The following is a 26,691-nucleotide window of genomic DNA, read 5'->3' on the forward strand; positions in this document are numbered from 1 at the left end:
GAAGGAAATGTTGGCTCACTAAATCGAACAAATTATCCTGAGGCAAAACATTTCTGTCGCAGCCTCCGAGATCGGAAAAATTCCAGCTGGTGTGACGTGACCAACACTCACCGACATCGATGTTCTCCCGTCCCAAGGCCACCAGCGACAGAAACAATATTTCTCTGTAAATACTCCTGAGGCAAGAAGGAACACATAACATCTTTGCATTGCCACTGGAATAATAAATGTGAATGCATCTTCGCATGACATTTCTAGAACAAGTCAAACTAAATGTGAGGAGGGAGAATGGCGATTACCTCTGCCGTTTGACCCCCTCTGGACGCCGTTTGATTTCGCGGATCAGAAGGTTGATCGGCCCGTAGACGTCATTGGTCTGGATGTTACGAACAACTGTGTTGAGGAGTGTACGAATCTCCTGATGGTCTGTCGGAGCCAACGTCCCCTTCTTTTCCACTGGAAAACAGCGCGCGCCCCGTTAGAAAACGATTTGCTGAGACCTTGTAATGTTGAGCCTCAGCTCTGACCCCTGCTGGCCTAACGGTGCAGGTAAAGAGACTGACTCTGCACCTCCTCTATGCTTAAGTAGCGCACTCACACAAGGTCCTCCACAGCAGGTAGAGGGGATCCCCTACTTCCTGGTGGAGGTTGATGTTGTCCCACAGAAGCTGGACGTACACCTGTTTACTGTCCTGGGACAGAGATGTCAGTGGCAGCTGCACACACACAAAAAGGGCATGTCACCATTAAAATGAACTTCGTCCTCACCTGGACTCTGTGACTCACAGAAGAAAAGCGAGTAAAAGGACGCGTCCAACCTGTACTCCATTATTGCAGTGCTCGGAGGTAAGGATGAGCCCGGGAAGATGAGTTGGGAGGTCCAGACGGCGGAAATACCACACCAGGTTCCAGAAGATGATGGGGTGCTGGCTGAGGAACTTGTGAGTGTAAATCACCTGGCAGACATGGCAGAGAAATGTCCTCTTAACATCAGAGCCATCACACACATCAGGATGTTGTGACATGATCAGCAGCTATCGATTCGTTTTGTGTGGGGGGATTACCTGGTCTCCCTCATTCTCCATGAGAGTCTCCAGCTCTTTGCGAAGCACCAAGGGGCTCAGGTACGGGACAGACACAGGCTTCGGGTTCGGCCTTTTTGTCCCCATTCCATCCTGTTCATCGAGGCCAAACTATTAATCACCGCGACGACGCAGGCCAAGGCTTTCTAAAGTAGATCATTTGCCACACTCACCGAAACCTCCTGCAGGCTGCAGGGAAGGCTGGTAGTGGAGACACCGTGACCAGGCCTCTGAGATGAGTCCAGGCTTTGCAGCGGGCCCCCGACGCTGTTGCTGCGCGTCAGAGAGGTCCCACTGCTTTTCTGTTGTTTCCCTGCTGCCTGGCGTTCCAGAAGACCAAGGGGGTCGGACTGCACTGGCTCTGGAATCAGACTAGAGAAACAAAGATAAATCAAGATAGGAAGTTACTTGCCATGTTTGTTTTTCCATATTTAAATGTGCTGGGCTTCCACAATGCACCACTTATGTGTTCCAGGACAATTATCAGTTGTGTCCCTCTGTGTCTCTTCAGGAAAAGTGATCATATCTGGGGTTTTCAAGTCAGCTGAACAGCTCACTGTGGGCTGAGTGCTATGGATACTGTCTCCTGAGGCACTGGGCTTGATATAGAACCTGGAAGGAAAAAAAAAAAAAAAGTCGATAAGAACTACTGACAGGAGAGTTTTAACCACAAATCGAATATTCAAAGTTTAAAATGCACAAACTCCTACCCAGTCATTGTGCGCAAGTCATGAAACTCAATGTGCAATAAAGGGAGGAAGGCTGTGTGACAGAAAGGACAGTTGGTGTTGAGATTGGAGTCGTCAGCGGTCCAACCCGCCATGATCTCCTCATCATACACCAGCGCTTCACAAGAGCGGCACTGGGAGCAACTGGACATCAGCACCTGACAGAAAGATAAAGTTACAATGCGCAAATATGTGTGGGGGTGAAACTGGAACGGACGCAAGGTGCGGTTTCATGTCTGACCTCCAGTGCACAGTTCTGGTAGATACTAGAGGAGGAGGCGTGATGTGAGGAGCCTTGTTCGGAGTCGGGAGCCCTGCTTGCTCGTCCTGGAGTTGGGTCTGTATGAGGAGGAAGAGGAGCGTTTTGATAGGACATCCTACTGATCCCTTCTGCTTTCCTTTCACATGAACGCCAAAGAGTTTGAGCTTACGGGTCTGGTGTGTCCCTCGGCCTGTGTCGCTGCTGCCACTACTGCTACCTAAGCTGGTGCAGCTCTGGTTCAGACCATTGGCCACCAACCCCGGGACAGTCCCTCTCTCGGGACTCTCATCTACGTCATGTGGAGTCAGCATGTTTTCATCCAGATGGGCAGGGAAGCCACCACCACCTTGACCTTGTTCATCCTGTGGTTGAAAAGGCCACATTATTGGCAAAGGCTTATGTTCGCTACAAGTGAGGAGTGCTTTTTCTGAGTGCGAACCAAAATGTCAGGACACTTACCTCATCGTCTGAGTAAGCGTACGCTGATGCAACCGCCCCCCATACTTTGCTGGCCACATTTGCTGCCTGCTTCATTCCAGACTTCAGCACATCAATCTTAGGCCCTGACAACAAGGTGTCCATCTTGATGCCAGAAATGGAGTTAATGACTAAACCCAATGACCCTCCCTGAGAGGACTTGACCAGAGCCGTCAGTGAGGACGATCTTGGAGCTGGACTGCTGCTTGTGCTTCCAGCCGTCTTTGTCTTGGCCGCGAACGTCTTGGAGCGAGTAACACTTGTCGGGCTGCGTTTGGGAGTGTCGCCTGGAGACGCAGTTGGAGTTTTCACAGGAGGAACAGGGAGGCTGGACCTCCTTTCTAGAGACTTTTGAGACTGAGGGGTGTCAGGGGCATCTGCCTGGGCCTGCTGGAGCTCCATGCTTGAGGACTTAACACCGAGGGGGCTCCGCAGGCTCATATACATTTCAATTTCCTCTGCCAAGTTGCGGGACACCACAGCAGGCAGGGAGCGTGGGGGCTCCTGGCTGCTAACAGAGGCCGACTCTTCATTCTCTGACACCAGGAGGGAAAGTGGGTCCGCACCCACTTCCACATCTGCCCTCTCCAAGGTCGCGCCCCTCAACCCGGACTCCTCCTCATTTGATTCAGTGTGCTTCTTATCTTGTTTCTCCATTTTTACATCTTCGTCAAGTCCCATTCCTTCCTCTGCCGCTCCCTGCCCACCTTCCTCTGGTAGCTTCCCCAAAGTCAAACCCTGATCATCTTCCGGCTCTTCCTCCAGGTCTTTAAAAAGCGCTTTGGATACACTGTTAGGAGGAGGGCTTTGGCCAGAAGAAAGTGCCGCAGTCAGGATACGGGCATCAGCTCCCATCTGGCTGGCCATGTGGTCCACGCCTTTCTCCAAGAGCATTCCGGCACGCGTTTCAGCACTGAAGCTACAGCTGCGTTCGGCGAAGGCTTTCTGCCGCTGCTGTTGGGGCTGATTAACTACGTTCCCAGATGGCACTGAAGCATCATCATCAGGAAGAGACACCCTCTCGTTTTTGCTGTGCCTACGGAACAGCTTTCCTGTACCTGCAGAGCAGGAAGATATACTGATTGAAAAAAAAAATGTACAAATGTCACAGTGTCCTAAAAGCTCGCACTTGGCCTGGTTGCCACGTACCAGGCTGGGGCACAAATGTCCCCCTCCCCGCTCCCCTGCTAGCCTATCATCACTGAGTTATTCAGATCTATTTGGAGAGTAATCCTGAGGATGTGATGTTATATTTCAACACAGAAGCAGGACAGGATGGGAGTACAGGCTGTGAACATTGTAACAAATAAACACAGCAACGAAGGCAACAAGGTTTGCACCCTAAGTTGTCCTTGCCCTTTGTCGTACTTTACTAATGCTTTCCCTCCAGTCTAAATTCTTGCTTGTGTTGTACGTCGCTTTGGGACAAAGGCGTCTGCCAAATAAAGTTGTGGAATTGTAGCAGTTGTAGCTTTTCTACTAGGCTTAACACTGAGTGAGTGAGGCAGGTAGGAAACAAAGCAGCACATCAAATACACTCCAGCTCTCATTGTGCTGAACGTTTCCTGTCAAAATCTGGAGATTTTTTTTCCACCATCCAGCAGCTTTCTCTCTTGCTGTATTTGCAGGCACTGTCCATGCAGCACAAGCTAACCTAGCAGAAGTCCACCTGTTCTAACCATACTGAGGCCAGGGAAGTGTACTGTAACATGGCGCGGTATGGAGTGCTTACCCTAGTCAAACCAACCAGACTTCAGGGGCAAACAGGCGTGGGTATTGTACTGATTTCCTAATGTAGGTTGGACCTTCGTCACTTGATCAACTTGAAGGCCTTATCTTTCTCCTCACCTGTTTCCCTGCCAGCATCAAAGCTCCCTGTTGACAGCTTCACAATACTAGGGACAGGTGAGGGCCCGTCGATGGGACTGGGAGGCTCGGCAACAGCCACAGCACTATCCACTGAGCCGGCGATATCTCCTCCTGCTTTACAACGAAAGAACATAATCGACTGATGAAGAAATCTGGTTTGCAGTGCTCCATTACTAACCTAAGATGGAAAAACAAAGTTCTTTTCTTACCGTTATGTTGTGCTTTGGTAGTGTTCCTCTCTATGTTTGAAAGAACAGCTGCGTGCGAAGGATCTTGCGGCTCCTGATGCAATTCATCCTTAGAGCCGTAGCCTTGATCAGACTGCCGTCCTGCGGGTCACAGAAGCACGCATGTTAACGTCAACATGTGTTATTTCTGTCTTGTTTTTGTCCAGGTCTGACTCTCAGCTTTCAGACCTGCAGTACCTGTATTGTGGTGGTTGTCTGTGGAGTCTGCCATGCCATGGCTCTGAGCAAATAGGTTGTGTTCCTCACTGTTGACTTCACTTGAGCTGTCAACACTGCAACGACTCAAACGGTCAGCTTCGGTCACTGAAGGCCCACCTACTCAGATTTAAAAAAAACAAAAAAACAAGAATAAGAAAAAACAAGCAGAATAGCACAGCTCACATAATCCATTTTTAATATCTTTCCAACCTGTGGTAGAAACTGTGCGTTCTTTCTTGGTTGATGTACGTTGTAGCGTGTGCTTGAACTGGGCCACCCCGCGAAGGACATTGCGAAGCTTGGTCCACATAAAGAGGCCACTTCGATTTCGGCTCGGCCACGGGCTCTCTAAGACTGCCTGCGGAGGGGTGAGAGTGTAGCATTGGGACACAGGCCTTTACTTTTTTTTTTTTTTTTTGGTGTCTGCGGTGCAAGGTGATCTTGTCAAAACTTCAAAGTGACCTTGTTGTAGTATCCATATGTGATGGCGTTGGGATGGACTCCAGCCTTCTTCATCTCCACCAGGACTCGCACGGCCATAACAGGAAGACCCCAAACACCACAGAGCTGCATCACCACCCGATAACACACCTGAAAGCAAGTATTAATAGTTGTAGGTATTCTTCCGAGCTCTAAAAGTTCTGATGAGGTGCAGGTGTAGTGTCCCACACTACTGCTACAATAAATAATTGATACCAGAGACCGGCAGTGCGTGAGCACTTTCTTTTCTCTTGTCACGTTCAACAAGTTGGATTTTGGATGTTTGTGCAATCTCCTTTTGTCATTATGTGAATGTACCTCATCTAGCACCTCCACCTCGGTCGTTCTCATTTTCAAAAGCACATTGTAGGCCTGGTGCATGGCTCGGCTTTTAGATTTAGCCAGTCGAACAGCTGCTGGCAGGCAGATGAACCACAGGCTGTAGCAGTGGCTGAACAGACAGCGGGCCCACAGTGGGGGGTTGGAGTAGAAGCGCTTAGCCATCTTGTAAGCCAGTTTGATCTCCTGTCGGTTAAAGAATATATTTAAAGCACTTCTGTCGTGACAGCTTGATGATGAATAAACAGTGAAGGGTCCCTGCAACATTTCGCCAATAAAAGCAGTCCGGGTACAGATACCTGCTTCGTCCTCTTTGCTAGGAGTGCAGGGCTGCTGGAGAGGCTGGCCCCTGCTGTTCTGCTGCTAATTGCAGGTCGTAACTCCCTGGGACGGTCAAAGAGCTCAATCTTGAGCCTGGGGAAACCTTTGTAACTGCAGAATGAGAAATGTATGATGACTGTTAAAACAGCATGGTCACACACTGAGAGAGAGAGAGAGAGAGAGAAAAAATTCTCATCCCTTTCCCCCTTTTTCACCTTCAGATAAAAAGGCTTACGTGTATCTGGTCGGGGGTTCACGTCCATCCTCAACCGGAGGTTCAGGGGGCATTACAAAGACGGTGTGTTCACTCTTCTGGGACTCATCCAGCTCCAATAGTCTCGTGTCCTCAGACGACTCTCCTTCAACCTGCAATGAGGATCACAGTTAGAACATTCATAACACTGAAGCCTCAATATTTACAAACGCACACATTTGCAAGCACGTAAGCAGAAATAAACATTTTGATTGTGGTTGGGATTTAAAGATGGCAGAAAAGCAGGAGTGCACCTCGGTGAATAAACGTACAAAACTTAAAGGTTAATGTATTAACCTCTTCTTGCAGTCACAAATAGGAAAGAAAACAAGGTAAGAGGAGATCTGATTACAGTGTAAGCAATTACCTTGGTGCCCTTGTCTGGGATTTTATCAGAGGGAAAAAGCTGCAAGGAGTGGAAAGAGAGCAAAGAGAACCGAATGAATCAGAGGAAATTTTTTGCTTCCTTAGTGCCCCAGCGGATGAATGTTATTTTTCCCCAATAAAACAGCATAAAACAAAGCCTTATACGTGGAAGGAAATCCCCAGAATAAGAGAAGAAAAATGGCAGGGGCTGCATGTGTAAGACTGGAATGATGCTGGGTCAGTGATCACCTTCTCAACACAGTCATCAAAAAAGGCCAAACCGGTGTCTTTGTCGCTGACAAAAGTGCATTCCTCGATGAAGCGGATGAATATCTGGGTCTTGGTGAGCTGGGAGTAGAACTTCTGGTGAGCACGGTCTCTGCTTTTTAAAAAGCCTGAGGGAAGGAACAGAGAGGTTGAAGTATCACCAAAGACCTTGCTGCCACTCTTGATACTGGCATACACAGGAGAACCAAGTTTAGTCCTTTAGTCACTTTAAGGGGAACTCAACGCAACGAAATGTTGGTCTAAATCAGGCTATTTTATTATTTCTGACTGTGTAGCTGTTGATTCAGTTTTACTTCACTCTGTGTATCCAAATGGATCAGCACAATGGAACCTAAATGAAAGCATAACCAACTTCCCAGCAAGGAATATTAGTCAACTATAATCAGTCCTTCCAGAAAAATGCGGAGTTTTTAGTGACTGTTGCGGGCAAAAACTCTTGAATATGCAGCATGTTTTCTTGAAAAATGCAATGGAATACACAGGATATTTATACAATTTTATGCGATGAAGTTACGCTAATTTGCAAAAACTGCAGATTGATGAAGAGGAAGGAAAAAAGTTCCCCCAAAACACTGTTCTCGCTAGGCTGCTACCTTCATGTGAAGAGTCGTTTCTAATGGCTTCCTATGATAAGCAAACATGCTACGTCACAGGAAAGTGCTGGGAATAATTAAGTTCTCATTTTATTTCAGACCTCAGTAACTTACAAAACCTTGATGAGTCAAACAAGTTCCAAGCTTATTTTAGTTGGCAAATGAGACGGGTTTGCGGACTTCGTCACGTCTTCTTTGCTGGGTTTGCAGCTTAACCTCACTTCACAACGTTCCCAAGGCAACAGGAAGAAAATGGCTGCTCTCGTGTGGAGTAAATGCAACATTTTTTAACTTTCTGCGTGACTTTTTTTGCAACGAAAATGCGGGGATTATGAAATCATGCCAGCCCCGCATATTTTGCACACATTGCGTGGAAAACGGTGAATTACGCGGCGAAAGTGCGACATCTTTTAACATAAATCACACATAAATGTGCGGCTTTGGCTGATTATGTGTTGAATTATGCGATGGCATAATTTCTGGAGGGACTGACTAATCGCCAAAACCACAGGTGATTGATTTCTTATAATACTGCGATTGATTGTTGAAATATAAAGCTGCACATAAGGGGAAACTGTTGGAATGGAGTAAATTGTGCATCAGTTAAACATCTATGGCAAAGAATTTAACAGCCCATTGAGAAAATCAATATCCCCGCTTTGATTTTACATATCATCCACGCCAATGGTTTTGGTTAAAACAAAACAAAAACAATCTAAGCAGTCCATCATTTGTGTTTACCTTGCAGGTCATAGAGGGAGTCTGCCGCTGTGGCCTTCTCAGACGGCGCCTGGGTGATGGGTTTGAGGTAGGAGCGGTAGCCCTTCAGGATAGATGCCATGAATCGTAGGAAGGCCTCCTGTATCTCCATCTCCAGGGCGGTCTTCTTCTTATGCCAGGTGAAGTCCGCCTCGATGGGAGTCATATCCACTGCTGAGCCTTCCTGTAATGTTTGGCGTACTGAAACTGAACGAGAAATTGGAGCTGTTTCAATACAATCTGACGGCTGAAGTGGGCACTTAACATGGCAATACTGATGAGAACTTTGCACATTATTTTAGTTCATCTGTGGCCCTTTATGAAGCCAAGAGATCCTTGGAGATGAACTTAACGCCTAATTTACTTTATTAACGTTATCTTGCTGGCTACAATGGCTTGGCTAGGTTTCAGGACGATGCCTACAGTAACATACAGTATAGTACGGAGTATCAGAAGTATGTGTACTCGCTAGAGTAGTTTCATAAAGGTCAGCCTAAATTAACTAGCACTCAAAGTCTTTCGCTGAGGCTAGCTCGTCATTAAAACATTTCAATAGCTTGGTAGTGGCACCACAATTATTATTCACAATGTCATATTTTGCAATAATCTCACATATTATCTCATTTTGAATTTGTTCACTGATGTAATACACATGGAAATCACTTGAGTTTGATTTATATCTATAAAAACAAAACTAAATGGAAAACCTGTTTGCTCGCTTAAATATCAACCCGACTGCTTTGACGATCACAATTTATTTTTGCCGGTTTCTTTGAACTACTTCTTATTTTGTTTTGTTCACAAGATAATGGAACAAGAAAGAAAAAAAAAAGCCTCAATATTAACGCTGACCGGATGAAGCTTTTAGTATCGACTACTTATTATAATGTTTGAGATCACAGTTGGCAAACAAGTAATGAATCATATTGTTGTAAGGTGTTAATGTTACTTTGTCCATTTGCTAATTTCCCTTGTGTTTGAAAATGATGCCCTGCCCTGTGTAGCGTCACATAAAGTTGATTTGAGGAGATGCAATTTGTACCTGTGGCCAGCTGGTGGTGCAAGTTGCTCAGTGAGTTCATCAGGCTCTTGCAGGGCTTCTTTGGGAGGTTCTTCCAGTTGCTATGTCTCTTCTCATCAGACCTGTAACAAACGATGTCATGGATTTATTTAGCTGCGAGTCAGAGAGGATTTGCACAAAAAAACAACAACCAAAAAACGACATGCTCTTGGTATGATTAATATGTTGCTGCAACATGTGAGACAAGTTTTCAAAGACAGCTTTACATGTACAGTCAGAGGTAGACATGGTTCTAGTATCAAAGCGCATCATACAGGTAGATTGTGTTGGTGTCCAGATCCACACAGACAACATCTGGTGGGGGGTCGTAAAGGTCGAAGTAGCGGGAGTCCACACCCACTATGAAAGGACATGGAGCATTGAGGACACCTGCTAGAGAGAGCGGGCAGAGTGGGATGTAGGGACACTGCCACTGAAAGGGGAAGATCATCTGAGGAGAGACCAGAGGGAGCATCAGAATGACTATCAACAATTTCAACGTTTTATTTTCTAGAGCTGGAAAAATTCAAGAGTCTTAATATGAGGACGGAACGATTTTTGTGGAGGGTAACTATCAAACATGTTTTCCTTAAGTCTTTAGAATATTTTGTATAAGCAGGTCATCTCTGCAGCACCACAATATTTAAATCAAAATGTTTTATGCAGCTGCTTCTAGTACCCAGGTCAGAGCAGAAGGTCTGCCAAAGATTTTCCTTTGTTTTTTTGCATAAATGCTGATGAATGAGGCCAGCTGCTGTACCTGTGTGTGTGTTTTAGATAGCAACAAGCGCTTCCAGGCTCAGAGAATCTGACATGTAATGGCGTTAAACTGTGATCAATAATAATTTTCATGCAATGGACTGAATAAAATACACCAAAAGGATAAAAATGAAGGATGTTTATTATGTCAAGTGTTGTTCAACCGAACCGTTTACAAAGTCCAAAAATTAAAAGAGGAAAAATCAGTTTAGCTGATTAAAGGAGGATGAGGCCTCTGGGTAAAAAGATTCCACGTATGAGTCCAGATGTGTTAAGCTGGAACTGTAGTGCGGCGGTGGCAGAGAGTAAAACCCTATCTGGGGTTCAGGACCTCGCATCTGAGGAATCGGGTCACGCAGAAGCGAGCCCTGATTCCTCACCTCCTGTTAGAAGCCCCTGATCATGTTGCTGAACATGTTATTCTGCTCAGCCTTCTGGAGTCTCTCTTATTGTTGTAAAGCTACAAGGGGCTTTTGACACACAATTAGCCTTTAAAAAAAATGATTGTGCCTTCCCACGGTCTAATCCACGGTCAATTTAGAGTATCAATCAGCCTCGTCCCCTCTTGATGTCTTTGGACTGTGGGAGGAAGCTGGAGTACCAGAGAGAACCCACACAGGAACAGAGAGAACATGCAGACTCACACAGAAAGACCCATGCTGGAGCCGGGACTCAAACCTGGAACCTTCTTGCTGTGAGGCGAAAGTGCTGACCACTGGTGGTGGTAAATTCAATTTATTGTTCAGCCCCAATTTCAGTAAATCTACATGTGATGCTTCTCTTATCACCGATGGAATTATTCTGACAGTTTCAGCAACGACGGGACTGTGACACTGTGTGCTTTTAAGAGATGTGTCAAAATCTTACAGGGAGTTGGAGAAGCAGCAACTCAGCCAAAGGTTACTGCTGTGGCAAAGTTTTGGAATCGTAAGTATGATGCAATTGCTGATATGAAAAAACTGCTGGTTCTCAAGGGCGCTGGCTTTGAGCTATAATGAAGTAGGTCTCATGGTATTTTCATAAAATTGTGTCCAACCTGGAGAAAACCCACATGCTGAACTTCACCTAATCAATTTATGGTTTAAAGGTTGCACTTGGATCAATTTTGAATCGATGAATTTGAATTGTGCTTGAAGTTGACTACCATTCAATAGGGACATTGAAAGTTAAACTATACTTGACTCTTGTATTGTTTGTGCAGTACAACGTAACAGTGAGGTCAAAACTGTGCTTGTGATGAAACTTCTGGGGACATAAAGGCACCTTTGAAGACTGGCAAGCAGCAAAAATGGCACGACCCTGTTCCTTCTCTCTGTACAACACACGTCTAAGTTGATTTCCCACTGTGGTTGACATAAAGAGTTGCTGACTCTCAATTATTTTTCAGTTCAAATCCTATACTCCTCATCTTGAAAATGATCCAATGTCAATAAATGACAGAACTGTTTATGTATTGATAGACTGCATTGAGTATATCTGATGGATTAAAAGGCTGCAGACGTTGCTCAGTGTACATTTTAGATTATTACTCACAGCTACGACAGCCTCGGCCACTCCTGTGAGCACAGCAGGTCGGAGCGAGTGCAGCAGGATCTTGCTTTCCAGCAGGACAAAGTGCAACAGTGTGGCACAGTTCTCAGAGCCGAGATTCATCAGAAGAGTGCCGTAATCTGCTCCACTGACAGGAGGGGAAGAGCAGAGAGATGAATGAGTTGTTCAGCTCAGCTCAGGCATGCAAGGGGATAAAAAGAAGAGGGCAAGGTAAAGGACACCAAAAGAGATGGGAGGAAAGGTGACAAGATGGAGTAACGGGTTTATAACTTGATAAAAGTGTAAGACATGAGTTTTGATACATGGAAATATGTAGAAAAGCAAGTAAATCATCACTCTTGTAAATTACATAGGCAGCTGCAGCAGTTGGTCACATTAAAGGTGCACGAAGCGTTGTTGCCTGACGTCACTTCCGTTGGCGTGCGTTGTAAATACCAAACAAAAGCAGAGCGAGCTCGCCCCCTCCCCTTGTGTTTCTATAAATGTCATGAACGCGCATGGATATGGAAAAGTGGACCTGTGCTGCGCTAATGTCGCTAAGATGAGTGAGCAAACTCCAGCTGTTCGATGAGTTAGTCTATATTCTAAGTCTTTATACAATATCTTTACAATATTAGGTAATGAGTTACAGCTGATATTTAAAAAAAAATGAAGGTTACGAGTTACAATTGATATATTTAAAAAAAAAAAAGTAGGTTATGAGTTACCACTGAAATATTGAAAATTTATTTATGAGCTTACGTGAAAGAGACACTTCTTGTACAATTTGTCCTTCATGGAATCCATGCTAGTGCTAGCTAGGACCTATAGAATAAGCTTGGAATAGCAAACTGTTACTTTGAAAAATGGCTTACGAGCGTCATAGCTACTAGGCTACTCAATCGACTCTGCTTATTCCCCAATGCATGCACGCGCGCTGCTACCCCCCCAATCTTGTCAGAGATTGGCTGGAACATGGTTTGATACGTTCACGCCAACGATTAGAGACAAAAATGAAATCGGGCTGAAACCACGCAACAAGGCTCAGTGCACCTTTCAGTCAGTCGTATGCATTTTCAAGTCAGATTATCACCATTTTTGCTTTTCAAGGTGAGAGAGAAAGAGGCTGGCGGCTTGCATTGCTCGAATCAGTTGCAAACACAGCAAAACTATCCAGTGTGGCAGTCTAAAATATTATGATGCTTGAGGATATTTCAGTGAGAGCACTTGGCCTGGAACAATGAATGTGATTCGTGTAACTGAGCCAGGGGAGCAAAGGATCACTGCAACAATATTTGAAGTGACATACTGGCTTTTCTTTTCTTTCCTAAGACTACTAAATAAACTCAAGCGTATTGTCCCAAGGAGACTTAGACTTGAAGATAATCAAAAAGTATTTATGATGAATAAAGTCTCACTTTACCTTAACGGCAGGGGCGTACACACGGGCTGGGAAAGGATCAAGGTGTCATGAGCAGAGAGCTTCAAGAAAAGTAGATTATGTCAGTAAAAAGGGACATGATATACATATATAAAAAGTTCTGACTGGATGTAAAATACCTGGACCAAGATCCTCGGCCTTTGAGGAGACGGAAATGAAACACTGTGCATGAAGTGTGAGATGTGCCTGTTGAGAGAAAAACAGAAAACTAAGTTAATATGAGAGTTCCTTCAAACCAGCCAATCAAAATTGAGCTTTGAAGTCTGTATCGCACTTGTACCTTACAACTTAAAATGTACAAGTATCACGAGTTGATTTTTTTACTTTTCAATAGGCAGTGGGTGTGGGCCTGAGACAGACAGCTTGTAGAGGAACATGAGGAACTTGCGGAAGGACTCAAAGAAGGGCCAGCGAGAGAGCAGACAGATGCATTTATTGGTGTTCACAGGCCGGTTGGGGATCATCTTCTTCTCTACGGTGGTAAGCAGGCCCAACTGGATCTTCTGCTTCTCGCTCAACAGTTCCACGGGATACGGCTCGTAGAACTGGATGGCTGATCCGTACACCTGGAAGCACAGACGGGTAGTTGAGCGTCAGTCAGATGTAGACTGGGATTCTCAAACATTCTAGCATTAACCAAAGATAACGCATCAAAAAAGTACGCAGCTTTTATATTTTGTTGCAGTGACAATGTGTCGTGGAGATTAATTCGACCTTGTGACACATCGTTAATTTCCATCATCTAACATAATCAAAAACACCATATTGCTCAACCCTGAATGTGTCTGGGTCTGAACCATTATCCAACAACAATACTCAAATCATCTAAACAGTGCTTGAGTGGGAGGCACACGCAGCCATCTCAAGGAACTCTGTCCAAATGACCGTCGTTCCCAGCTTTGATCACTCGCAAGTCCCTTTGTTGTGATTTAATTCTAATAAATGATGCCAAGTAACTACATTGCAAAGCTGTTTTGTAGAAAGCACACAAGTTGTATAATGCCTCTTTTCAAAATAAAGTTTGGATTTGGTCAGCTACATTGGTTTGACCGTGGTGTATTATAAAGAGTATTCCCTAAGCTTAGCAAACTTTAGCTGGTAGAAACCTTCATCGTTCTTTCCCATGAAGCTTGTTTTGAGTTGCTATATTTCACCTTTTCACCAGAAGAGATGGTTAAGACAAATGTGGAGAAAACGGGTAGGGGGTCACGTGTGTTGGGGGCCCAACATTCGATCTTGGCACCCATCGGCAAACAAAACAGAGGCACAGACTCTGACAGAGGGAAAGACTCATAGTCCTCTTCAGGGTAACGGAAAATCAGGCCTGAAAAAACAAGAGAAAACAAACATGATGACTCTTAAAGATCTATTAGGGGGGAAAAAAGTCACAATTTCACAAGTCACAATTTATGTTCTAGTTTCTCAACAATATGCAGTGATAGTTCATGGGTCTTTCCTGGTTTTAATTCTCAAATTAAAAAAAAAAAAAAAGAGGAAGTGATTCATGGGAGAGAAATAACTTTCAGTTACGTCTCTATCATAATTATCCCACTGTAAACTCTGGTTTCACTTTTGCGGAATCAACAGATCTTATTTGTGTGAAATCAAATCAATTTGTGTGTTTGTGAGATGACACGCATTCTTATGTGAAAGCAAGCATACATAAACTAGCCTGCAGACGCACACAAAATGGGCGGGGCAGGAAGTGCCGTTGTCTGTGTTTAATAAACAGTCGTCGCACAGGAAAAAGGCTTGCCAAAAGATAAAGACAACGTGTGTGTGTGTGTGTGTGTGTGTGTGTGTGTGTGTGCGCGCACAGGGATGTGTGTACACATTGTTATGAGCCCTTATTAAATGCGAGCTCCTTGATAAATTGTTTAAAGGCCAAGCTATTGAGGAAGCATTCACGCAGGGAAAATGTCACATGACAATTCCAAGATGCAAGCTTTAATAAGCGCAGGATAGCAGACGGGGTAGACAATGAACATGCTGCTTGCTATTAAAGTTCTACAGCTTTCACAATCAAATGGGAGGCACCATTTCTAGCACATCGTGTACAAGAACCACAGAACATAATCCAAATTATTCAGCCGAACATTATAAACAACAATGATTTATCACATATGAGGGCAGTTTATTCTAATCCTGATCCCTTCAATTCAGGACGCAGTATGTGAATGACACTTTAGCAGAATATAGATTTTCTTATTATTTATTGTAGCAGTTGTAAAACCCTACAAACTAATACTTGACTTATTTATTGACACAGAAAATACTTGTAAGTCAGGAGCTGAATACGAGCTGGACTGGAATCAAGCCCTGATTGATTTCAAACAACGGTGTTTTGAATCAAGGTTCATACATCCGCCGTTCATCAAGAGGAAATGGCTGTCATCAGGGACTCTGGTAAAACAAAGTCGTTCAAAGTTGCGTCCAGATGACCGAGTCATTAATAACAATTAATTCTAAAATTCATGGATTACCAAAAAAAACAACAATAAGAAAGAAATCAACTTCATTAAGCGGCTCGCTTAATGAAGTTGATTTCAGGAAGGGATGCAGTAACTTAGGCTGGGAAAAAAAGCCACATCTTCCATGATATATGATATTATGAACAAGATCATCGTGGAAATCAGGAAGCCATTAGAATATAATTGGACTTTTACTCACCAGCTTTGAAACTGATAGAATTGGATGCAGATACGGATTTTTTATAACACAGAAACACGTTGGAGCCCCACTGAAAATTAGAAAAACAAGGCGGGTTGAATAAATATTCCAGTTTGCTCTCATCTGATCTCATCATTCTAAAAACAGCCGGGGACCTACCATGCCACAGTTAAGGTTCTTATCCACCTTGCAAAAGGTATGTGGTGGTGTCTCCCCCTTGCTGGTTACAATGACACAGATGTCTGTCACGGCGAGGGAATTCTGAGGCTGGACGGGTGGTGCGCGGCGGAAGGTGATGAAAATCCGCTGTGAGGTGGCAGAGCTGTTGTTGACGTTAGCACAGCGGCCGTACGGTGTAGCCTGGATGACCTCGCAGCCCTGAATCAGGCGCTCCTTTCCCTCATACAGCACACTGTTAGAACAGAAAATGATCACATTAGCTTGAATATGAGATTACGCCCGGGAGAGGATGCTGGAGAGAAAGATTTGGTGCAAATGTGCGGGAATTAAGAGGGCGGGTAGCAGAATGGTGCAAAGAGCGGGCAGGGGAATGACTGACTCAGGACCATAAACACAGCAAAGCACTCAGACACTTCATTCAGTGGGTCACGGAGAGTGCAGCGGTGGGCTGCAGTCGGCTTTGCTGTCAAGGAGCGACTTTAATTACTTTTACGAGCCGCGCAGCTAGCACTTTGGGTTCAAATGTTCACCTGTGCAAAAACATCAGAACGCCAGATTTGCTGAAAAACAAAAGTTATGATTTGAAACTGGTTGTTTGGCTGCAAGAAAGAAGGTTCAGGTGCCCACCAAATCTCCAAATTTATGAGCTTTCGACAGACTAAACGTTGACATCTTTAGCTGCGCTTTTTCACAGACGGTGACTGACCTACTCAATATACACATGACATCTTCTAAGAGAGAACGGTTCAATACATATGAGGCCAATGTGACAGAAAAACAGAGATCTTCATGTAAAGTTTTCTCTATACTAAACAAAAGATTTACTCGTACACAGTCAGTTAATGACGTGATGCAGCTTTTTACTGGATTGGCTGATTTTTTTTAGCCACTTAGGAATACTCCAAAGAGCTGTAGAAAGACGCATCAACTCTCCTTCTAGCTTTTTACAGCCATCACGCCCCTGAGACAGTTCCCAGGTCCTACAAAAGCATTCTTAACAAGCAAGTACTGAGGTGACAGCGAACGTAATGTTTTCCTGTTATCAAATGAAAATTAGCGTGGTAAGCACAAATGACTTCTTTCCCTCTCTCTCTCTCTCTCTCTCTCTCTCTCTCTCTGACACAAACGCTGGTCCTCAACGAGTGATGTGATTCAGACATATTTACCAGCTGACTCATTCAAATCCCAGACGGGAAAGGAAATTTGTCAAGGGGAAAAAAAGGAAAACATAACATTAATATATCACAGTACAAAATAAAGAATGTAATTTTTGGACTAAAGCTGTGGAATAGCACACAACTAAAAGCTTAAAAAAAAAGAAGCAATGACCGCTCGGTTGTGTTGGAAGGTTTTGCATGACTGCAAGGCCTCTAAGACAGCACGTGCTCCCTGTCCATCTAGAAATGCACTCGGGGAGGCACTTAGACAGAGCCTGTACCACATTTTAATCATGCTACAGGGCATCCACTGCAGATACATAATAGTCCTGAAGCATTCCAGTCATTCTGAGAACAGTGAAGGACAGATCTAGAGAGGCCAGGAGGATAGCTGCCAGTAAATTCTCATTAAGGCAACAAAAACAGTGTCCTATAATGGGCACAGCGAATCGTGACGGTGAGGAGCTCCGAGGCTGGGAATGCTGGCCTCACAGACAGCAGAGAATTAATGATTTACATGTTGCTCCATTTATTCTTCCAGTAGAAAAAGATGTCAACAAACAGATGGAGGGGTCATGTGAGGGGAGAGGAAGACATCGATGTCAACACTTGGCCAGAAATATTTACAGAACTGTTATTCAACTCAGCATGCCCATTAGGAAATGTTCTCCAGGTAGTTGTTTTTCAACAATTTTTTTTAAAAATTAGACATATTCACCTGCATTACTATTTTGATGCTTCCGACCACTGAAAACCAAGCACTGTTGGCATGCTCAGGACTGCACAATTTTTTCAAGGAAACGGGACAATCTTCTATGTCTGCTCAGTGCAGCAAAGGCTGAAGACTTCCATGTGCATTTAATATTGTTCAGTTCCAAAGAGCTAAAATATATCAGAAATGTTACGTAATGTTTATACTGTGATTTTAACCGATTTCAGTCTTTTATTGGTTTGAGTACAAGGGAAGGCAAAATCGTCATAGATTCAAAGAATTGAATATAAACATTTGTAACTGGATACTCCAGTTACAAGTGGGTTTTAGACGAAGACAAAGGTGTGTGTGTGTGTGTGTGTGTATACCCCTGATACCTCAGCCAGTTGCATCATTCTCGCTGAAATATTTCAGGATTTGCAAGTGTTCAAACAAGAGAGACCGGTTTATGCGTGGTGCTTATCTGACTGAAAGTGGGGAATCAAGATGGAGTTCCCTCTTCATGTTCAGCCTCTTAAGTAATAGAGGGAAGCGGGACATTAGAATCAATGGATGGGAGACAAGAGGAGTGGCGGCTGGAAGGGAGCACTCCATGATGAAGCAGAGGCGAGTGAATCAAGAGGTCAACACTCCCACTTCCTGATGTCAATTCTATCTATGAATCTATATTTTGCCATGCCATCAAGTTCAGCTACATTAAAAAACAAAAGTTCCACACGGGAGATTGACACTCTTATGTTTTTTCCTAACTAGCCAGCAACTGGCCCTGATACAGGACACTTGAGGCACTCTCTTCCTTCAGCCCGTTTCCATCAAAATGACATACAAAGAGCCTGTGAATATTACTCAGAGAGAGGGGCGTATGACTTAGAGTAAAATCCAGTGTTAACTTAATGGTTTCAGGTCTCTCAATAGTATGGTTTGCATCAAGTACATCACTTTGGACACACTTCAGTTTGGTAGCAACATTCTTGGCCCAACATGAACAAATGCCATTGTTAAAAAGCAAAAAATATAAAAGGAGGTCCCCAGGTTTCCCCCTTGCCGTCACAGGCGCTCGCTCATTCAATATCACCAAGTCGTGACTCACCCAATGTCAATGAGAGGAGACTTTCCTCGACCTCTCCTGTAACACAGGAAGAGCTCGGGGCTTTTGAGACTGCCATGATTCAGGTTGGCTGGCTGACCGCTGTAGGTGCTGTCAATACAAGTGAAGCCCTCAGGCACCGCCTCGCCTGCAGACCTGTTGATGACAGCCAAGTCAGTGATGGGTGCTTTGGGCCCGCTCGACTTGGTCTCCGACAGGTCCTGCTCCAATGGTGTGGACTTGTCCGTCAGCCCGGCCACCACAAAGTAGTCGGTTACACGGTGACCCTTGTCCTCGATCATGGCTGGCTGTACCTGGAGGGCAAGAAGATATATGAGTTGATGCAGCTAAATTGTCGGTAAACAGTGGCATATTTACACATCCTTAAGTTATGCAGTGAAATCCTCCATCATTAGGAGTAATGTTTTTGTCCATCTAATTAAATCGTTACATATTCTCTCTCCTCAAGCACAGCTCATATGAAGCTCTACAAACTGATGCCAAAGAACCACTTTGAGTGTTCTACTCTCTTTTTGCCACACTCACTGACACTGTACAGTATTTCAGCTATAGTCAAATAGAGCACTGCATTTTTCAAGCACATTAAATTTCACTCCTTCTCACGCCACGCAAACATACACAGAATGCTAAATAACAGTGGCTAGAAAGGATCCCTTAAGGCCGCTGCACCACAATAAAGCAAACAAGGAGAACGAGGGGTAACGAAGGGACTGTTGACATTTGCAAACACTCTTTTCTTTGTGTGTCCCTCCACCGCTCCACACATGTTGAGGGAGTTAAAGCTCTGTTGGCTTCAGAGAGCCCAGGGAGATCCTCAGAGCGCCAAGGAATGCTCAGAAATACCAACCAGAGCTTAAATCGTTCAGACACTTAAGTGTACATAAAACAATTGTCTTAAAAATACAGCTTCCGCTGTGTTAGACATGAACAAACGACACCAGCTTTCATCACTGAAGCTGCTATACAGCACCTTTAAAATATATTTTTAATTCAGTTTCACGTTAAAGTTTGAAATCTCTCTTTTTTTTGTCTGATTAAAACAATCCTCTAGATTGAATACTGCCATATAACTGCATTTTCTGATGACCATCACCAGAGAAAGGTCATGGTCAAAAGTAAGAAAAAACAATAGCTTCATGAAGAAATTGAATGTTATGGTCATACTTAGTTGCATTATTGAAGTTCTAACTAGAGTTTTTGGAAATATTTTTGCAATGCGTATGTAGTCAAAGTTCGTGGGGATGTATAATTAAATGTAAAGGATTACGAAGGTCATACTGAACAAGAGATGTTGATGCAGATCTATAATCTTTTTTTATGCCAAAGGATAGGAAATGATAACCAAACGAGATCAAATTAAAACTACATCTTCTTCAAAGAGCTACAAAGACAGGAAGTTCAGTTTTTCCAATGGTGAGTCAGCTGTGTTTGGAGGGTAGAAAAAAAAAAAAACAACCTCTGAACTTGCACAGCAAGCACAATCTGCTCTGGTCATTAGTGTGTTTTATTATTTTTGTTTTATTTCTAAATTACCCTTTTGAACTTAAATAACTGATGAGGTATTGTACATACACACACTGGGCATTAAAAGGGCAAAGTGAGTATAGTTAATGTTAAAAATGGCTCCAAGGGAAAATCTGCTAAGTATCAAAATTGCCACAAGAAAATACAAAATAACTTGTTATGCAATAATGAATGACTGCCTTGCTCTCTCATTCTTTCCAGCAACAGGAGTGCCTAATGGTGTCCGCTAGTTGCAGGACACGCTTATGCTGGAAGCAAGAAGCAGGAGGAAGTTACATTATCATTTAACAGCTGAAACACTTTCCTCACATTTTCCAAAAACGGGGAAAATTTAAAAAAAATCAAGACGTTGAGCCTTCCTTTGATTTTATGTACAACAGGAAACAAGGACAATGGCTTGGTTTTGGTGGAATGTAATTATATCGGTTTCCTTCTTTTGGAGCAACCTTGATCAGAAGAAATGCTGAATGTGGCACGACTTTTTTTTCTCTAACTTGGCTTTTCACCTGCGTGAACAGGCCTTTGTTTTGCTTTAAGTCAAGTTGTGGCCTTTTAGTTGTGTTAGTTGGAGATCTGCCCGGAACATTAGCCCATTTTTCATTACTCTTTGAAATAAAAGGTTGCAAAAACACTTAAATAATGAAAAAAACAAAACAAAAAAACAAACAAACAGTATAACCATATCAGCCTCTGGCATCCAAAACAATACAGATTAATGTCATTATCAAGCAGTGGCTAAATGAATTGCCAGCCTACATATTTAATGTGCATTTTTTCCTTGTTTCTGTGCACAACATTATATCTGTCACCATATCTGTATAACTTAAAAGTCTGCTGCATGTAGCTGATATTAGTTGTGTACAATTTTTGGCCTGTAAATATGCAATGCTGCTGTAACATGCAAATATCCCCACAGTGAGATTAATAATATTTTTTTCTAATCAACTGCAATAACAGTGCACATCTGAAGATTTGATGTGAGACTCCGGTCCGTCCCACATTTCTTTTTAAGAGTCAGTTGTAAGTGCTGGGGAGCTTACAGTCTTTTTACCTGGTAAACACGCCTGTGTTGCATGCCAGCTGTGGTTTCCTTTAAGATTTCAAACTTGCTGTTGATATTAACAGTTAAGCTGAGTAATTCATCGATTTAAGTCAAAATCACGGGGCGGCACGGTGGTGCAGTGGTTCGCACTGTGGCCTCACAGCAAGAGGGTTCCGTGTTCGAGCCCCGGCTCCCTGTTCCTGTGTGGGTTCTCTCTGGTACTCCAGCTTCCTCCCACAGTCCAAAGACATCAAGAGGGGACGAGGCTGATTGATACTCTAAATTGACTGTAGGTGTGACTGTGAGTGTGAATGGTTGTCTGTCTCTATGTGTTGGCCCTGTGATGGACTGGAAATCTGGTCCTAATGGAAGAGGTAAAAATAAAATTATACTGAAAACAAGTTGCTGTATATCTAGCTGCGCTTGACATATCTTTTACTTACCGAACAAAAGCAGCTGAATGCAGCAGCCAATGAAGTATAAGACAGGCTGCAGACGAGTGCTTGGCTCTGAGCTCTGCCTACTCGTCTTAGCTGCTTTCCTTTTGTTAGCGTCCTCAAACTGGGCAGGCTCAATGGAGTGATGGAGTTTTAAGTCTCTGATTAGGTTTGTTGTTTCAGGACGTTTTCGTTGTGGCTCCCCCTGGGGATATTTTGGCCTTACATGTTTTACAAATTGCAAGCTCAAAACTGAATTTCGACTGGGCACAGCTGTGGTATGTTCCAGCTACGATGCTGACCACGTCAGTCCTCCAATTTCAAAGCTGGCTTTTTAAAATTTCTTAGATTCTGCTTTTTTGGTAGTTGTCTCTTCATTCATGCATTTCCATCACCTGCACAGAGTACATGTTTATATTGCATCCTTTTCAAGTCTTTTTTTGCGATTGGGAGCCTGTACATGATGTTTTATGTTGAAAATTGACATGTGAAGATTTCCTGTCTGGCTAAATCTGCTCTTTGCAATTTGACCTCCGTCCGTCAAAAATAGACAAGCTGCTATTCCAGGTGAAGCAGTATGCTGTGACCAGCCGCTCATCAGTCAGACCGGGTATCGGTGCATCCCTACTTGTCCCTCAACACGCTTTTATTTGTTTCATGTAAAGATGCTCATGTTGCAGCTGCTTTTATCTTCTAAATATATGTAGGTAACCTCTTATCCAGGTAATCGTGTGTATCTTGATACAGCACATTTTCTGTCAGCGTTACCTGTTCTATGTCATATTTTTCCCGGCAACATCAGATAATTGTTTGGGTAGGGTATCTTTAGAAGCTCGTGCTTGGACTCATTCTTCAGGAACTGTTTCCATGCAAGGACGAACGGCAACAGGCATGACAACACACTCTCCAAGCTGGAATCATTTCTGAGTATCCCCTCTACACACACAACTAGAAACAACCACACAAACAGCTCTTTGTGATAGCCTCTGATAGACAAGCATTGACGCTGCCATAGCAACAGAGCCCCAACAATGCCAGGTTGCCGCGACCCTGGGCTGAGAGTAGTGTTACTCAGAGGAAAATGATCTTCAAGTCTTTCAAGGGTACCTTTAATTTAGCTGGCACAGACTGTTGTCTGCTGTCAGACTCTACAGACAAAGAAGTAAACCTACAGTAAATGGAATGGCAGGGATGGCATGTTTTATTCAACACTTTTATTCCTTGCAAGCAAATAAAACTTGATACTGTGCCCTATAAATAGTGATGTGGAGACAGTGGGTTCAACTGGAAGTCTGAAAACTGTTGTAAATAAAGGTGAGTCAGGATTTGTGGCCTTTCATGTTTTCCACTTTTTACAGTATGCAGGAGAACAAATAACATTCACGGAACCTCAAAGTAAAAATATAAATAGGTCTCTTGGGCGAAATGGTAAAATAAAGCGAGCTTTCAATCTCAAAATGATGAACCAGAAAGTCCACTAAATTTCCACCGTATGAAGTCTTGTGTTGTAACCGGAGCTCCAGCCTCCAAAAGGTTGTGCTCTGCCCCTCCCTTCCTATGTAAAGACCCGTTCCTCTGTTGCTCTTGAGCCACAATGATCAAGTGTCACGCTCTTTGTCTGGGTTGCACTCTGGAATTAAGGTCACTATGAACCATGAAACAAAGTACTCCTGAGCTTCAGTGGACACATTTGGTGACTTGTTATCATGAAAGAGCTTTCTGGCTTCCTTCCACATAAATTCTTTTACATGAGGCCTTCATTCAAAAATATATAGCAACTCGTCATTAATGTTGACAAAATGTACTGTAAAGAGGGGTGTGCAAGTGCAATCATATTAAAAAATTTGACAACTGTGAGGAAATATTAATAAGAATTATATTCATGAGCATGACTGCTTTCACCATTTTTACATTATATATGATTTTTTACATTGTTGCTGTGACATACCTAAAAATGTGAAAGATCTAATTAGATTAACAAAAAAACACAACATACCTGTCTGATTACATTTCCATGTTTTGTTAGTCCCCGATAACAGCATGTAAGCATTGCAATATAAAAATTACTATTACCATTTGCTTAAAAACTAGCACCTTTTTCACTATAGTTTGTGCTGTTTCTTAACACATTTTTTCATGTCACTTCCGTTGCTTTTATATTTGGAGGGCTGTTCAACTGTGGGAAACTGCTGCTAAGCTCCCTGTGGTTAGTACAGCAACTTCAGTTGATTATGGAGGTGTTCTGCTATGACAGCTATGTTGCTCTGTGCACATGCCTGGTGTATTTCAACCACTGGAGGATCAAAATAGCATGCAATATCCTGCATGATGCTACCATGCATTGGATACATGTCTTGTTCCTAACAGCAAGCAGTGTTTATCCCACCATGCTGTCAATTTTGATAAAAGGGATGCATTGTGGGGTGGCACGGTGTAGCAGTGGTGAGCACTGTCGCCTCACAGCAAGAAGTTTTTGTTTTCGAGCCCCGGCTAATAATACTGAGGTGCTTTTCTGAAATTATTGAAACAGCTGGAATGAACAATGTTCCAGACATGCAGATACCCAGATCATATTCCCCTTGTCCCACTCTGGAGAGTCTCTGAAAGACTACAAAGGCTTGGAGGCCAAAGCCAATCTGGCTTTGTGATGAATATTCAGTTTTGGAGTCGAAGCATGATTTAAGAAATCCACTTGTGTCACCTGTCAGGATCTTTATCTTTCCGATAAAATGGTTTTCCCCTTGTATGTCCTCCACTGTTCTGGCCTCCCAGGGCTCACCATGGTCAGTTCTTATAAATGCAGCAGGCAAAGAATTGAGTTGACAGCTTACAGTTGTATGTCTGGCTGTCATTTGAGCAGCACACTTTCCCGCCAGTGAGATGGTGTTTTGCTTTGGACTTCTGCATGCCAGCTTTGCTGACAGCTTCAGCTACCAGAGTTTTATGCAGAACCGGATTTAACACTGAAGCCTAATTGTTGCAAAGGGACCACTCCTCTATTTGGAACTTACTTTTGTCTTACATGACAGGCGTTGACATGAGGCCTTGATTAGACAACTACAGGAGCTATAAAATTTGAGATGTTGGAGACAAAATGTATAAGATCTCCGACTGCCAAACCGGTCTATGCCCTGCGTCTTTCTGGGCTCAAAGAGAGGAAAACTTCAGTCAAGAAGGAGTCATCGAACAGAAAATAGGCAGTCCAATGCACAGCTTCATTTCAGGAGGAAAGATGACAACAGTGACACTTGTAATAACATTAGTAAGGATGAAAAAACAGCAATAAAACGTCTTTCTATTCATCATGGGATTCAAGGGGTACTATCTGACACTGTGCAACATCAACCCAGCAGCAGGTCCAACAGGGAGGGTAAATGTCTGATTTTACAACAACGTTAACACCAGACACGCCAAACATGTTGACAATGAAACACAAACCCAGGATGATTCCATTTTAGAGGATGACGGACATTATTGCTACAGCTAGCGCTCAGGCTATCCCAGCCTGCAAACAGTGGAGTTTTAAAACAAACCATGCAGCATTTTTTCCTCTGTTTACACTGTGTTTAGACTCAAATAATACATCAGTTGCTATTTATCCATACAGAGCATTATCAAGAATTATTAAGGGAAGTGATAAGGAATCTGACCGATTAGGATTAAAAACTGGCATTGCTTTCATAAAATCTTACAGCCAGAGGCAATGTAAATAATGCTGTTTTTCACTTTGAAACAGATCATCCCTAAATTTAGGGACTTAAGCCTTGCCCAATGACATACTTCTGAATCAAGTTCTGTTTTAAGTGTCCCAGTAGATTTAATTTAATCCTGCTAAGAGTGATAAATTACTACCTCAAGTACAATCATTTTAAAACAGGAACTCAAAGTAAATCAAAATTCAAATTTCAAATTTACTACATTTAGAATTCAGGGATTAAATTGAAACTCACAAAAGTATGTTGCATTAAGGTCATTCATTCACCCTCTGTTAAAAGTATGTCATGTTTGTAAAATGAGAATGAGACTGATGTCTGATCTCTTTAAAAGTCTGACTGGACTGGACCGTTCCTCTAAGCCAGGTCTCAGATTTTCCTGTACTGGAAAGTCTTGTTTCTTTGGCAGTGGCACTGGTCCTAACTTGCAAATGCACCAGAGTTGACTATGAAGCCCAACCCCTTAGGTTAGAGGAAAACTCCAGCTGTCATAAATAAAACTGGGGAGGTCCTGCTCCTCAAATGGTTGCTGCCACCAAACCTGATCTTTGTTTAAATTTACCAGTTATTCACTGCAAGAAGTTTTCTGGCAATTCATTGACCCTTTTATGTGATTTTAGTTAAACAAAGCTATAAAAAAAGAGCGTGCAAAGTGAGGAGAAAGAGATAAAAACAGACATTTCAACATCCAACAGAGTGGATAGCCATTTATCTGTTCCCTCATGGTCTTTCCTGCATGATCTCATCCCTCTTACACAAAAGAGCCCAGAGGCTTGTTCCCCAGAGGTGAAAGAGCCTGGCTCTGTGTGTGCGTGCGCGCGCACATGTGCGTTTGTGGGTATGTGAGTGAGAGACGTTGAACACCAGACAGTAATGTGTCTGTCTCTGTTACTCCGGCATGAGCCACACCATTCAGCAGCACTCATAGCTTGACTGAAACAGCAGCTGAGCGAGACACTCACAACTACCATGTATGTGCCTTGTTCCTATAAATGAAAATGGAACGCAATATTTGGTGCCAGCATGTGTTCTGATGGAGGGATTATGCTAACAGCGAGCTGGTTGATGATTGGTTGTTAGGGACTGGGGTACAGG

At 43.3% G+C, this 26,691-nt stretch overlaps 1 protein-coding gene across 3 annotated transcripts in view; it reads right to left on the reverse strand.

Moving 5' to 3' along the window:
- The window catches only part of dennd4c (DENN/MADD domain containing 4C), a 36,616-nt gene that overhangs the window by 1,843 nt on the left and 8,082 nt on the right, over nucleotides 1-26,691 (reverse strand). The window contains exons 2-33 of one of the 3 annotated variants that reach the window (XM_086198002.1): nucleotides 18,863-19,173; nucleotides 15,883-16,135; nucleotides 15,724-15,793; nucleotides 14,208-14,377; nucleotides 13,378-13,619; nucleotides 13,173-13,239; nucleotides 13,036-13,094; nucleotides 11,616-11,760; nucleotides 9,599-9,774; nucleotides 9,306-9,406; nucleotides 8,246-8,470; nucleotides 6,873-7,018; nucleotides 6,625-6,663; nucleotides 6,240-6,370; nucleotides 5,983-6,115; nucleotides 5,663-5,869; nucleotides 5,327-5,455; nucleotides 5,075-5,222; nucleotides 4,844-4,981; nucleotides 4,628-4,747; nucleotides 4,398-4,529; nucleotides 2,532-3,607; nucleotides 2,242-2,434; nucleotides 2,052-2,149; nucleotides 1,793-1,968; nucleotides 1,542-1,694; nucleotides 1,256-1,454; nucleotides 1,065-1,175; nucleotides 819-956; nucleotides 599-716; nucleotides 300-456; nucleotides 112-176 (exon numbers count right to left, since the gene is read on the reverse strand). In XM_086198002.1, coding sequence (XP_086054128.1) covers nucleotides 112-176; nucleotides 300-456; nucleotides 599-716; nucleotides 819-956; nucleotides 1,065-1,175; nucleotides 1,256-1,454; nucleotides 1,542-1,694; nucleotides 1,793-1,968; nucleotides 2,052-2,149; nucleotides 2,242-2,434; nucleotides 2,532-3,607; nucleotides 4,398-4,529; nucleotides 4,628-4,747; nucleotides 4,844-4,981; nucleotides 5,075-5,222; nucleotides 5,327-5,455; nucleotides 5,663-5,869; nucleotides 5,983-6,115; nucleotides 6,240-6,370; nucleotides 6,625-6,663; nucleotides 6,873-7,018; nucleotides 8,246-8,470; nucleotides 9,306-9,406; nucleotides 9,599-9,774; nucleotides 11,616-11,760; nucleotides 13,036-13,094; nucleotides 13,173-13,239; nucleotides 13,378-13,619; nucleotides 14,208-14,377; nucleotides 15,724-15,793; nucleotides 15,883-16,135; nucleotides 18,863-19,161 — 5,614 coding nt within the window. In that variant the 5' untranslated portion in view covers nucleotides 19,162-19,173. Of the gene's footprint in view, nucleotides 1-111; nucleotides 177-299; nucleotides 457-598; nucleotides 717-818; nucleotides 957-1,064; nucleotides 1,176-1,255; nucleotides 1,455-1,541; nucleotides 1,695-1,792; nucleotides 1,969-2,051; nucleotides 2,150-2,241; nucleotides 2,435-2,531; nucleotides 3,608-4,397; nucleotides 4,533-4,627; nucleotides 4,748-4,843; nucleotides 4,982-5,074; nucleotides 5,223-5,326; nucleotides 5,456-5,662; nucleotides 5,870-5,982; nucleotides 6,116-6,239; nucleotides 6,371-6,624; nucleotides 6,664-6,872; nucleotides 7,019-8,245; nucleotides 8,471-9,305; nucleotides 9,407-9,598; nucleotides 9,775-11,615; nucleotides 11,761-13,035; nucleotides 13,095-13,172; nucleotides 13,240-13,377; nucleotides 13,620-14,207; nucleotides 14,378-15,723; nucleotides 15,794-15,882; nucleotides 16,136-18,862; nucleotides 19,174-26,691 lie in introns of all 3 variants that reach the window. The other 2 variants (XM_086198001.1, XM_086198003.1) reach the window with 2 other exon arrangements.

This window comes from Aulostomus chinensis, chromosome 24 (assembly GCF_037954235.1).
Source record: "Aulostomus chinensis isolate RoL2024-O1b breed Wild chromosome 24, RoL_Achi_v1.0, whole genome shotgun sequence".
NCBI classification, from domain to species: Eukaryota; Metazoa; Chordata; class Actinopteri; order Syngnathiformes; family Aulostomidae; genus Aulostomus; species Aulostomus chinensis.